The sequence below is a fragment of the Triplophysa dalaica genome, chromosome 9, assembly GCF_015846415.1.
Source record: "Triplophysa dalaica isolate WHDGS20190420 chromosome 9, ASM1584641v1, whole genome shotgun sequence".
NCBI lineage: Eukaryota > Metazoa > Chordata > Actinopteri > Cypriniformes > Nemacheilidae > Triplophysa > Triplophysa dalaica.
In genome coordinates, this window is record NC_079550.1 from 18,111,375 (window position 1) to 18,125,209 (window position 13,835).

The following is a 13,835-nucleotide window of genomic DNA, read 5'->3' on the forward strand; positions in this document are numbered from 1 at the left end:
GAAAATCCTGGAATGTTATCTTTGTCTATTATGGGAGTCAATGGGGGACAAAATCTGTCTGGTTATAAGTATTCTTCTAAATATATTTCTCTCTGTTCATCAGAATAAATAAATGTATACAGATTTGGAACAATTCGAAGGTGAGTAAATGATGACAGAATTTTCATATTTAGGTGAAGTATCCCTTTAAGATGTGTTTGTGGCTTACCATACTGGCAACGTGGACCCTCGAAACCCTCTGGACACTGACACACCTGGTCACCCGTCTCAGAGCATTTTCCTCCATTAAAGCAGGTACCAGAAGAACACAATCCTGTAGATGACACACACAGAAACTTCAGTATCCTACAATATCATACAGAAATGTTATGAATAAAAAAGACAAATGAATTAATTCAAGGGTGTGTGTGATACTCACTGTGCAGACAACCTCTCTCTTCCCCTCTCTGCATCCACCCTGGGCAACACTTGTAGACAGTCTGCATCTGCATACTATACACCTGTCTGTACACTGTATAATACCCCGTCCTGAGAAAGAGAGAGAGGGCCAAAAATACAATTAACAGGTGGATTAAAGATGAGTACGGGCGATGTCCAAAAGTTTACACGCTAAAAGTTTTTTTATACTTGGTTCTCTTGACATTCTTTTGTCAAAAGCTTATTACATCGCAAAGTTATGAAAGTGGTTTTCAAGAACTGCCATGTGCACACGGCCAGGTTCATATTTCTGAGTTGTTTTAACTGAGACAAAAATGTCCTAAAATGAACTTAATGAGATAATAAAAAAAAGTCAATAATTTGCTGCAAGGGTTCAAATTTAATGCATTATTTTTTATAATATTTATTTCACAATAGATCTTTTGCAACTTATGTCTGATCGCATATAGAACCAATTGATACAATGGTTGGTTATCAAACCCAAATTATGCCCGGTATCAAATCATTAATTTCTTTGCATTCATTTTTGCAAATTTCATGTGTCTAATACATGCATGGGCAATTTATAACACACCAAAGAAACAGAAAACACATATTCGCGCCATATTACCCCTTTTAACCCCTGACTTTCCAGACAGTATTGCCAAATATTAAGTTTACTTAAGTCAATGGAAACCATCTGCTGAATAGCAAAGCAGAACAAAAGCAAACGTAGCTCTACTAAATGACAAGTCTTTCAACTAAAATCCAGAGCCCCTGTTAGAGAAACTTGCTAATAAATAGTTTAGGGCATATTAGTTAAGTAAATTATCCAAGAGATAATGTCTGCAAGTTGTTTTAAAGGCTTCTTCTGTATTACCTCCTCTCGTAGCCCATGCACCAGCGCTGAGGAGAACAGCCCTGACGCCACACTTTCACCATACGTGTGAATGCCTGGACGCACGGCTGCTTCACACCCAGCATTGACATCTCCTGCTCCTCACACACATTGGGCCTGAGAGAAGGTGAAATACACAATTAATGTACATACACAAACTAAAAACACAGACATAAACACATATTTGAGGCCATAAAATATGTATTTAAAGGTCACAGGTTAAAGACTCCACAGGTTGTGACTTGATTCCCAAACGATGCACTTGACCCCTGCATTCCTTACAGGACACACAGCGAAAAAGGAGCTTGTTAGAGCTATAAACTATTAAGATGTAAATGGGTTAAACACTTCTTTTAAGGAAATAAATAATCTATCAATTAGCTCTTTTTATGATGTTGACAAAATGTTTGGAAATCTTGCGCTTGTAAAGTGTAATGTTCCAAGAACAGCCTGAACCACATCCACACAGAGACAGAGAAAGAACTTCACATAAACCTTACTCATTTATGAGTCAGTTTTACTAGTAAGGACCACCTAAAAAGTTGTTTTTTGACATGTTTCCAATATCTCTTTCAGGCACACTCATGGTTTTCCAAAAGTTTGTGTACCTATTGGAGTAAGAAATATCACTCAGTACACATTCACCAGTCAAATACATAAAGGCTACTGCAGAATGATTTGTTGCATGCAAATCCATAGGAGAATTCATTATTTTGGTCTCATAGACCAAGTGTGGTGACTCTGGACTGCCTGAGGGTTATGTTCTCTCTCAGGTCATTTCCTATGACCATTTAATACACCACATCCTGAGTTAATTAGGTTACAGTCATAGACTGGATCAACCCTGGAGGGTCTCAGAGACTCAGCGAGGGGTGAACTCACGGGCTGCAGTCACGCTATTAGACATCCTTGTCATAAATCTTGCAATTTTTTGGGCGACACACAGCGGGCAATTAAATCATTACAGCAATATCAGGAGCAAGTCAATTTTTGATATTGGACTATTTATATATTTCGATACAAAAATTGTACAAGACCATCAAAAAGTTAGGCTTAAAGGATTAGTTCACCCAAAAATGAGCACGATTTACACACCTTGGAGTTGTTCTGAATCGGTATAGATTTCTTTGCTCTGATGAACACAGAGAAAGATATTTCGAAGAATGCTTATAACCAGAGAGATTTTGCCCCCCAGTGACTCCCATAGTAGGAAAAATTACTTTATCATTTTTGTTTTTTGTTACACACTTTTGAGTATCAATGTATATTTTACAACTATGTTAGTCAATGGGGGGCAAAATCTGTCTGGTTATAAGCATTTCTTCCAAAATCTTTCTCTGAATTAATCAGATCAAAGAAATTTATACAGATTTGGAACAACACGAAGGTGAGTTAATGATGACAGAATTTTCACTTTTGGGTGAAGTATCTCTTTAAATGGCAACTATGTCACTAATCTCAGGACACTAATGATCACATAAACCTTTGATATGAACATGACACTGCCTCAAATTATATATTAAAATACTTTGTTTTACCTTTAAAAAACAGTCCTTACCGTTTGAAACCACACCAGCTACCTGTATATTAAACGCCATAAGGTAATTGTATTCTTTATTTTTATTAATGACAATGATTTACAACTGAGCCTATGTTTTCTTAATTATCGTTTGTTTATATACTAACATATATCAAGTGAACTAAATTACATAGGCCTATTTAAAAATATAGCATCATTTCTGAAAATTTATTTATGACCTTTGTGGCACTAATTTCTTTTTTAAAGTTCAAATTAAATTGCTCTGACATTCAAACATCAAGCCAGTATCAGAATAAGAAAAATAACTCACATTTCCGGTTGAAGATCCACCGAGGTTGCGCCGTTAAGAGATACGATGAGAGACCAGAGGAGAAGTGCCACGGAGCACATCGTTCAAGCATCCACGCGCTCTTCTGATGCCGGAGACCCTGATGATGTCCCGCAGGTTTCAGGGGTCCACCATCTACTTTAAGAAATACGACAACTTCATTATTATGAGCGAGTGTGTAGTTAATGTCGTCATGAAAGTACTAAATGTTTTCTCTTTGCAGGCTCAAAGAATGCATCATCTTACTCCTTGAGTGTGTATCCACAACTAAGCTTACAGACCGTTCTGCGCTCTCTCCAGAACAAACACACACCCCATACAGCACACACACCACTGGGGGCCACAATAATGGATACAGAACCCAGCAACGTGTTTTAGCAGATGTTTTCAAAGTTTGTTTTACATTCATAAACATATTTTTGCTTGTGTGATACCAATCAGTTTTCAATAATAGAAGTAGATGGACATTTACGATGTGAATTTTGATAATGCATTTATGGTTAATAATTATATAAATAGCTTTAATAAACAAATAATGACATGATAATTCTACATTGTTACACAAAAATAAAGAATATAATACACTATTCATTAAACCTGGAATTTATGAATTTAGTTGGTTTACATTTCCAATTAATTTCATACAAAGAAAATCTTGCACTTTTAAAAAGTGAAAGTGCAAGAAAAATGCCGGGGACTTTTAATTTGAAAAGCGTATCATCACTCGCTTGTAAACAGTCAGTAGCTTCACGTAGTTGTGGTGCTGTGTGTTCGGCTCTCTACTGCGGGATGATTCTGTGTTTAATTACCAACAAAATAATTACATTTTACTAATTTATTTCCACTTTAACGTTTACAACCCATCCGTGGATCTAATCTCGGTAAAGGTATGTTGTAAATGTGTTTAGTAATACGATTTAAACCATAGTGTGGGCCTTTATCAGCTGTCATTGCTCGGGGACCCGATGTAACGTTACGTTAACCCGTTGATTTTGCTGTCAAATATTTTAGGAGCCTCCACGTGATACACGATCATACATTCAAACTGGATATTTCGATATAACGTTACATAAAAAATAGTAAATTTAAAGTGATTTGTCACCACTGTTGTCAACATTGTTACGTTGTATTCAGCACAGATAATTCAACTTAAAACGTCCGAAGCGTTGCTTTATAAAAATACTTTGTTAAAATGCAAGTCACTAAAGCGTTTTTATGCTCGATATGTCTATAACAGTATTTGTCAAATCTACAGAATTAGTAGTTGCCGATTTAAAGAAAGGCGTTTCCTGATATAAGTTAGTTGATCTCATGACGTCACAAGATCTTACTGACAGCTGGTTTACATGTAATGTGCGGTGTAGCTTCAGGCCCTGGGCATGATAGTAGAAAAACATATTTATTTGTTTAGATTACATACATTAAATAATATTAAGGTATATGACAAGCGAACGTTCAGTCTTATACAAAGATTGCTCCATGCTTATGTTGGACAACCAGCAGTTCCTGTTCTGCTATACAAAACAAAAACAGATCTTTTAAAACACATCGTTCCCACTAGCGCTAATATCATATTAAATCATAAAAATCATCCATTTGCCAAGCATTGGGAATTTAAAGGAAATATTTCAAGTGTCAAACACTCCTCTCTGTCTGGTTTCACGTCTGAAAATGCTCCTCATCTTTTCCTGTAGATGAGTGGAGCGGCATTCCCCTCTCCGACGGCCGAGATGGCAGAGATAAACCGGATCCAATATGAGCTGGAATACACAGAGGGCATCAGTCAGAAAATGCGCATCCCTGAACAGCTCAAAGTGGCTCCGTATTCCTCAGAGCAACATGATCATCTAGATCAGGATACTCGCCATACAACAATGATGCATGTTCCTGAGAGAATTGTCATTTCAGGTAAGACAGGAGAATGATGTATGTTAAAGTAATAAGGGATTCATCATATAAGCAAATACAAATTTCTGCATCTCTTGCACCTTCGAACAAACAATAATGTTAGAAGGGAAACATATCGTATCTGATTCGCCATTCACGTCTTTTTGTAGGGGATAATGACTCCCAGTTCACCCGACCCAGAGATCTGGACCTCATTCAGTCCACCCCACTGGAGTCGACACTGTCCCTCAAGACACCACCTCGGGTTCTCACACTCAGTGAACAGTCCCACGACTTCTTAGAAATGGAACGGCAGAGCTCCGTCAGCCAGCCCAGTGAGGATGTAAGTGGGTCAGACCAAATTTAGTAACTGGGTGGGGGGCTTGGAAACGTATGGTTGAAGTTAATTTGAAGTTGACTGTGAATATAAGAAGAAGGAACACCTGCCACACTTTCACTTTCTCTTTGTCTCATATTTATTTTCACACAGGTGCGCACACAAAGCAGGACGCGTAGGGAGCGCTCGGTCAGCGAGAACACAGTTGTGCAACACAATGGTCAACTCATCAGAAACGACTCGGCGTAAGTGCTAGGACTTCAATACAGTCACACATTTTTTAATCTTAACATCCAGAGAAATCTCTCATCCTGTCCCTACAAAACTGCCCTCTTAGTTACTTCATCTTTTTTATTTGTTCCGTCTCATTCTCTTCCTCGGTCATGCTAACTCAAAGGGGGTGAGTTAGAACAATGCATGTATTTGTTTCAATCCCTTCCTGCCTGGCTTTTGTGCTTTTTCAGCCCCTGCAGGTCAGTGCATGTTACTGCGACCGCAGGATTGGCCTTATCGTAATTTGATCAATAAATTAAGCACAATTGGTTATTAGGTGTTGTTTAACTCATCAGTTCCTCTTTCGGAGCATGGCTTCCAAACAGAGTTCTTTATTGTTTTCTTTTCTTTTGTATTGTGCTCTATTCTGCTCTATTGAGCATCACAATGAATGGCCTCTTTTGCACTGTGGAGATGTTCTCAATGAGGGTTTATTCTTGTTAAATCACATCAGTCATTCTCCTTCAACCAGTTGTTGACTTGTCTTGACATAGCGGATTCTGATTGGCTGATCTCTCATTGACAATGATCAACACCTCTTTCTCCCTTCTGTAGACAATGCATTTAGATTAGTTCATCTCCTGCCACTAATTTGACTGGTGTCACGCCCTTCTGCCAAGCTAGTTTAGGCTAGTTGAAAAACTGAACAGAATTATATTATACTAATATAACATTCTAACTTATGGCCTGGTTTCACAGATAAGGCTTAAGGCTAGTCCCAGACTAAAATTAATGTGTGATCTGTCTTAACTGAATATAATTTGCCCAGAAATATCTTAAAATATATCAGTGCCATTGTTTTGTCTCGAGATGCGCACCAGTAATGTATTCTTCTAAGGCATTTTTATAAAAGCGACAAATATCTTTATTCGACCAAGGCAAGATAAACCGTGTCTGTGAAACCTGCCTTAAACATCTGTTTATTTAAAAAATTAATAATCAATATTAACAATTGCTATATTAAAAATAAAATAAATACTGATAACATAATGTATCTCAGCAAACCCTACAACCTGTCCAGCTCACATTTATCCCAAAATCTAATTAAATGCAAAAGTATACTTTGTTTAGAAAGAAAAGTCTTGGTTTTAAAATCACATGCATTATTTTAATCATATTTTGGTTTGTGTGGCAAACATAATTTTTTTCCACCTCCAGTATTTCAATAATTATTTAGAAATTTTGGAAAATAAATCAAAAGTGACAGTTTTATAGAGGTCACAGAATAAAAGGTGTCACTGTCAACCTAAATTATGAACAATGATAAACACTTTCTCTTTTACTTACATTCATTCTTAATACAAATGTAACTATGTTTTATCTTCTGATTTTGGGGTCAAATGTGATCTGGCTGTGTTATCATGTGATTCATATAAAAAATCCAGGACAAACTGCTTATAGGATGAGAGAGGTGAAGTTGTGTCTGGTTGGATTAGTGAGAATAAGATTTACGCTTCATCTCAACGTTGGTCAGATGAAAACTCATCTTTCGTCTGCGCCCAGACGTCGGAACTCAGTGCTAATGGTGTTGTCTTGTGCTTTCGAGGCTTGTGGTTGTTCTTGATGTCAGACTTGGAGACTGCTGTGTTTGGTTCGTTCCCAAAAACGATGCAAATGAGATTTCGTGTGATAGTGCTGCTTGTTATGGCTTTTTGAAGGGTTTGTGGCATAGTTGTCTACAACGAGCCTTTTTCCCATCTGATAAAACATTTCTGTACAACATTTGTCCATGGCCACTTAATCGGCTTCTTTTTTCTTTCTTTGAATTCTTTCTTTAATTCTCTTCCCTCCACCCCCCCCCCCCTTTCTTTAACCATTAAGGAATAGTTCACCCAAAAATAAAGTTTTATGATAAGTAAGATATAAAGCCTGTTTTTGTTGAAAAACAAAGACCTGTTGAAAAAACGACATTTTCGGTGAACCATCCTTATAATTTCCTATCTCATTTCTTCTCTTTTGCCTTTTACTTTTGTCTCACTTGTTTCTTCAATGTCTCTCTCTTCCTCTCTCTCTCTTTCTCTCTCTCTCTCCATCTATCTCTATGATATGGTCAGTATTAATCCCTCCCCCTCTGCTGCATTGCGCACTATGGCTCCTCACGATGGCGCAGAGGACGGGTTTAACCTCTTCAGCGCCCGTGGCGTCCTTTCCTTCATCCAGTCAAGCACACGCCGGGCCTACCAGCAGGTCCTGGAGGTCCTGGATGAAAACCAGCGCAGGTGATCTTTGACATATGACCAATAATTATACCTCAAAAAGACTTAATCGGAACTAAATTAGACGTTGCTTGAAAAAAGTAACTTATCATATGTGTAAGATTAGGCCAGGAACAAAAGTCCTCTTCGACTGATAACCATTCATGTGTCATTCTGATAACAAATTGATTGGGTAAAACAATACACTAAGCATATGACAAACACAAACAATTCTAATTGGGCTTTAACCAAGTCTATACCGGATTCAACCAGAAATAAACCAACTATACATATTTGATTTGAAGGGGGTTTGCTGTTGGATGTGGACACGCAGTGCACGCAGGTTTCATTTATTTTTCAGGCTCATAATTCGGTGTTTTACGTTTAGCATGAATAGTTTTCTTTTTTGTTTGAATCATTTCTTGTTTGAATGTAAATCTTATGATTTAAAGTTTGGTTAAATGTCTACATTAGCGGATTGTGGCATTGCTGTTTTGTTTTTTAAGACATTTTCCCGGTAAGTTGAACATCAAGCCCTATAAATAGAATTTTGGGCCTCCTTTTTATCACCACAATTGTAACCATGCTACAGAAAAAACGAATCTGGTATGGCACATGCAGTGGAAGGGTTTATAAAGCATTGATTCTGTCTTATCTGGTATTTAAATTGATGTGATATATATTGTTTAAAGAAGCCAACTTGTATTCGACCTGGAACATTTAAATAAAGCTGATTCCCATGAATACTTGCACAACTACTTGGTAATATTCATGAGCTCACTTCCTGTCCCCCTATGACCTGCTTGGCTCAAAGAATGACATTAACTCCAACTCTGACATGCACTAAACTTAATTAATTTAGATTAATGCGTAAGAATATTTGCTGAAAATGGGTTTTAAAGGACATTTGTAAGTGTGTTTACGACGAAATCTGTGAGACAAAGACCTGCAGCGTTGAAGCACATTACATGCTGTTAAAGTTGTCTGTTTGTGTATGCCTCCTTTTTCTTTTCCTCCCTTGCTTTCGCCATCTCTGCTTCTCAGCAAGCCATCTCTTAGAGGGGGTTCAAACCTTTCTATTCCCCAGCATGACAGGTAACTCCTCTCTTCCTCTCATTTCTTTCCCACCATCAATTTTTTTCTTCTCTATGTCTTTATGTTGTCTCAATATAAACTCAAAAGCTTATGCATTGATGATGTTTCAAACAGGCTTGCCTTGGCCACACTAGAATCCACGCAAGAAGGAGGGATTGACGACATGGCCCTTGTGGATGCCACTTCTCTGCGCAGACAGGTATTTACAGGACGATTTGAAATTTAGGATGCCATTTTTGTCAGTGCTTTTACTGATAACTTCTTTCCTTTCTCACAGATTGTCAAGCTGAACCGCCGCTTACAGCTTTTGGAAGAGGAGAACAAAGAGAGAACCAAACGTGAAATGATCATGTATTCTGTCACTGTAGCTTTCTGGCTCATCAACAGCTGGGTCTGGTTTCGTCGCTGAAGCAACACAGACTGCTTAGTGGGAAGGGCAGAACCAGGACTCCGCCCTCTCCTTTATTTGTGTCAAACAATAGCCGTGTTTACGTATGCCAAGCATGTTTCGTTTTCTCCACAGTTAAGAGTGGTCACATCAATGGGATGGCTTTTTGTTTGGATTTGGGTTTACATTTTATTGTAAACATGTATTTGTAAATATATTTTTTTATTTGTACAATCAAGATTTTCCTCTTTTTTTCTGTTTTTGTACAATTTTAGGGCCTTTCTGTTTATTGTTCAAAGCCAAGCATGAACCAGGTGTACATATTTGCCTTCACAAGCTTTGACTGTTCTCATTGATTTTTGTCATATGTTCCATTTACCGTGCAAATTAGTATGATATATATCTTCTGCAAGAAGCAAGGGAATGGGACGCACTGATATATCATAAACTAAGTAAATGCATATATTATTAAATAATATTTACAGACTGATTTTAGGTATATTCTGTACAGTCTATGTGTTACGTCTGATTGACACCTACCTATGCGTGAGTTTTGTCATTATTTATATAAACCATAATTGGTTTATAATATGCTGGTAATGATATTATGCTACAACCTGTCCTGAAATTGTTTAGCATATCATTGAAATAATACTGATTTAAACAGTACCAGTCTCTTTCAAAAGAGCCATAAAAACCTTCTATTTGAATAAATGACACCAGTAGTGAAGTTTGCACTGTCCTGCCTGTTTTTAATCTTCTAGGCCTGGTTTAACCAGGACTATCCCTTAGTTGTATCTTATTTTTAGTTTAGACAGCTCACACATTAATGCTGCTTAGTATTCAGTACGGTACCATCATCTCCGTAACATATAATTTCCTTATTTGTTAAAAACATATTAAGCAGAACAAATAACGTTACTCAGAAGAAGAAAATAATCTAAAAAGTAAAATTGTCACCGATGGAGGCCAACAAATACAAAAAGAAAGCTTTCGATCGGTCAGCGCGCGGTGAAGACGAATTACTAGCCATCCGACCACGTGATGGCGCTGTGCGCAATTTCTACACGGATATTCCCTTCAGGACACTGCTGTCATGGCGGCGTGCAGGGTGCTTATGAGTCGCGGTGTTTTATCGCTGCATTATCATAATGTGTGCAGAGGAGTAATGCTCACACAGATCAGAGAGAAGAAGAGATGGATGAAGGCGTATACACTTATTATGGAAAGGAAGAGAAAGATAGAGGGACCACCGCCCCCAACGCCACGGTCAGTACAGATTGTCAAGGCCACTCGTGATATTCACTCACTGTGTCCAGACTCCAGAGACAGCTAAATATTCCGATGAAAAGAAACAATTCAAACTGTAAAATACACGTATTATTATGTTTGCTGTCTCCAATCATTGAAACTTTATAATAAGTGTGTTTTGGTGCTTATTCCAGTAAGCTTTAATGGTGCTCTATTGGTCCCCATCTGCCAGATCACATCTTAGTCGAATCCAACAAATTACAAGTGGATACCCAATGCAACAATTATTATTTTATTTAAACTAAGACAATTCAGAGCATAACCATCAATTATGTTAGACTTTATACGATGTTTGACAGACAACCATTGAGTGAATGCCATTTAAATGATTTCTAACTCTTTTCTATAGAAAAGCTAACTGCATTAATGGGAATGCATGACTTTTCTTAAAATATTTTGTTTTGACATTAATGTGATCTACCATAGGATCCATTCAGCAATCTTATATTGAGTATCTGTGATTGTGAAACATTTAAAACGTATTTGATACAATATTAGTGTGTATCTTCAACCAAAACAACAGCCCACATATACATGTAGGTTAAAGTGTAAATGATAATATGGAGAGTTTAATACCGACCTTTTTGTTCCCATCAGCTCTCAGCAGGCAAACTTCGATTATCATGCTGAAGTAGAAGCCTTCAGCGTTCGGCTCAAGGAAAGTTTCTCTATGGATCTGCTGAAGACAGCGTTCGTTAACCCGTGCTATCTGCGTTCTGAAGAGGAGAGGAGACACCTACTGGGTCTAAATGCAGAGAACACTGCTCTCAACCTGAAGGACAACCGAGAGCTGCAGGCACATGGTCAACAATTCACACAGGTGAGACTTCAAACTGCTGATATTTAATAATGTTGTTATACATTGTTGTGTTTGTAGAACATAAGCATCACGATGGTGCATAACTATATGATTTTACTATACAGGGGTTCCTCAGTAATTGGTGCAGGGGCAATTTTCCCAGTCTGCCTGAGGAGGGCGTGACAGCCATTGTGGGCCAACTGACAGGGTCGGAAGTCATGTGTCATGTCGCAAGGAACCTTGCGGTTGATGAACTGACGATGAGCGCAGAGTTCCCTGTTCCAGATGAAATCCTGAAGGGGACGTTTTTCTCTGTGATCGGTGCTTTGGAGCAGAGCAGTGGGTCTGTTCGAGCAGGACTTTTCATCAGGGTAAGACAAGTGAACTGTATATTTGTCCATTCCTGTCCTGAATCAAAAAACATTTATATTCTTGTTAATGTACTGTAGATAATAATCCAGATGTTTTGTGGCTGTATTTTGCAGGATTTTCTGGTCACTCAGCTCATTGGGAAAGATCTGTTTGATATGTGGAAAGTAGTTGATCCCATGGCCCTGCTGGTTAAAGAATTGAGTTGTAAAGGTATTGCTCTACCTGAGCCCCGTCTCATCCGATCTGCTGGCGACAGTACCGTCCTACCACTCTATTTTGTTGGGCTTTACAGGTATGGAGTGAATACTAGAACAGGACGTTTTTTTTGACAATATATATGCATGAATTTAACAAATGCAAAAATAGTTAATTGAAAGTATACAAAATGCTTTTGAAATCATGCTGCCATGTTTCACTTATTGTTGCAAGTCTGATCTAGAACTAATCAAATTGCTTTGTCACACTAATGTTTCACTTTATGGGCAAGTCAACTTTATTCTGCCTAGTCTAACCTGCACACAATATTAGATGTACTGCTGTTTCAAATAGTCAGTACTGTTCGGACTTGACCTTCAGGATTCACTTTAAATGTCAAGCTTTTTTGTCTCTTATTTTGCATCAGTGATCGTAAGCTGTTGGCTCAGGGTCCAGGTGAGACTGTCCTGGCAGCAGAAGAGGAAGCGGCACGTGTTGCTCTGAGGAAACTCTACGGCTACACAGAGAACCGCAGACCGTGGGACTTTTCTACAACTAGTGAGCAGCTTCAGAACCCCAGAGCACAGGCTCTTACCAGTGGATAAATGACATTATATCCTCCCTCAGAAAGGGTTGTCCTCATGTTTAAACCAGACTGGGAACTCCAGGATCACAGCTGCTTCACAAGCAAATTCAACCAAAACATTTGAAGGACACAGCCCGCAATCTGCATTTGGCAGTGGTGTCACAACTGATTCTCTTCCCCGAAAGTCACTGGAGGTCCGTTCCAGATATGATGTCTACGATAAACAGTTCTACCAGGAGACGCTGACACTTGGTGTCATATATCTAAAAAAAGTTGTATATCTTACAGAGAGTCTGTTTAGCATTTGCAGATTTTTCAATAAATGTTTCTCTTCATTCTGACGGTAAATTGTTTGTGTACATAAATAATAAGCTTTGGCTCGTAATAAAAAGTGTTATTTCAGAAAAAAGTTTTTTTCTTAAATTTACAATCCAGACAAGTCTCGCTTATTTGATCTGCCAGTTTGGTCATTCACAGTCACGAACAGAGGCAAGTTCTGACTTGACCCATGTACATCATTAAATTGGTGTTATATTCCTTCAGTGCTAATTAGAAATTGTAATGTGTAAATACACAGGCTTTTAAATGTGTTTTTTTTTAAGTTACATAGAGTCAGAACATGTCTCCCTTTGCCTTCATTTCTAAAAGTTATTTTTAACCACCTGTGTAATAATCTCAATAAATGACATTTCCATTCTGTTGCTCATATTGATTTGCAGGCGTTGCACTTAACCTAGTAAAGTCGTCCTTTACCTTTCCTGTGGTTTAGTGGTTAGATTATGGCAATAGCAATCTCCCAAGGTCATGGGTTCGATTCCAGGGGATTGCAGCTAGTCAGAAACACATATAACACTGCAATGTTTGCCCCCTTAGGATAAAAGCGTCTGCCAAATGGATAATGTAAAATGTAATGTACCTCCTTATAAAGGAAAATATGCTTTTTACACAGACTATGCATTACAACCAGCCCCTCAGTCAGAATGAAATGTTAAGTTTCCATGTATACAAAATTAACAAATATACCTTTTTATGGAAACAGGTCGTTTAGATTATTTCAAATGTACTCAAAATCAAAATGGAAAACGTTTGGCCCCTCTTTATATAGCCCACACGGCATCGACTCCAAAACGTATTGACACATAGTTCTCATTATATACATTCACAGCCGGATAGAAAACAAAGGTACTTAATCTATTCCTGCACTTCACCAACAA

General features: G+C 38.0%; 3 protein-coding genes across 4 annotated transcripts in view; 2 read left to right on the plus strand and 1 right to left on the minus strand.

Moving 5' to 3' along the window:
• Positions 1-3,583, minus strand: part of megf6 (multiple EGF like domains 6) — a 34,586-nt gene extending 31,003 nt beyond the window's left edge. The window contains exons 1-5 of the mRNA XM_056756689.1: positions 3,515-3,583; positions 3,166-3,321; positions 1,298-1,432; positions 419-528; positions 209-313 (exon numbers count right to left, since the gene is read on the minus strand). Of these exons, the coding sequence (XP_056612667.1) occupies positions 209-313; positions 419-528; positions 1,298-1,432; positions 3,166-3,245 (430 nt within the window). The 5' untranslated portion in view covers positions 3,246-3,321; positions 3,515-3,583. The remainder of the gene's footprint in view (positions 1-208; positions 314-418; positions 529-1,297; positions 1,433-3,165; positions 3,322-3,514) is intronic.
• Positions 3,584-3,929: 346 nt separating this feature from the next.
• mffa (mitochondrial fission factor a) lies at positions 3,930-10,088 on the plus strand. 2 transcript variants are annotated; one of them, XM_056756690.1, is made up of 8 exons: positions 3,930-4,070; positions 4,878-5,091; positions 5,241-5,413; positions 5,561-5,652; positions 7,735-7,899; positions 8,920-8,970; positions 9,085-9,169; positions 9,248-10,088. In XM_056756690.1, the coding sequence occupies exons 2-8, from the start codon at positions 4,878-4,880 to the stop codon at positions 9,377-9,379; spliced, it is 912 nt and encodes a 303-aa protein (XP_056612668.1). In that variant the 5' UTR covers positions 3,930-4,070; the 3' UTR covers positions 9,380-10,088. The 2 variants fall into 2 exon arrangements, with proteins under 2 accessions (XP_056612668.1, XP_056612669.1); XM_056756691.1 differs by lacking the exon at positions 7,735-7,899.
• A 344-nt stretch (positions 10,089-10,432) lies between these two features.
• On the plus strand, positions 10,433-13,318 carry mrpl44 (mitochondrial ribosomal protein L44). The gene is made up of 5 exons (XM_056757549.1): positions 10,433-10,627; positions 11,267-11,489; positions 11,594-11,839; positions 11,954-12,132; positions 12,463-13,318. The coding sequence occupies exons 1-5, from the start codon at positions 10,455-10,457 to the stop codon at positions 12,638-12,640; spliced, it is 999 nt and encodes a 332-aa protein (XP_056613527.1). The 5' UTR covers positions 10,433-10,454; the 3' UTR covers positions 12,641-13,318.
• Positions 13,319-13,835: the final 517 nt, after the last annotated feature.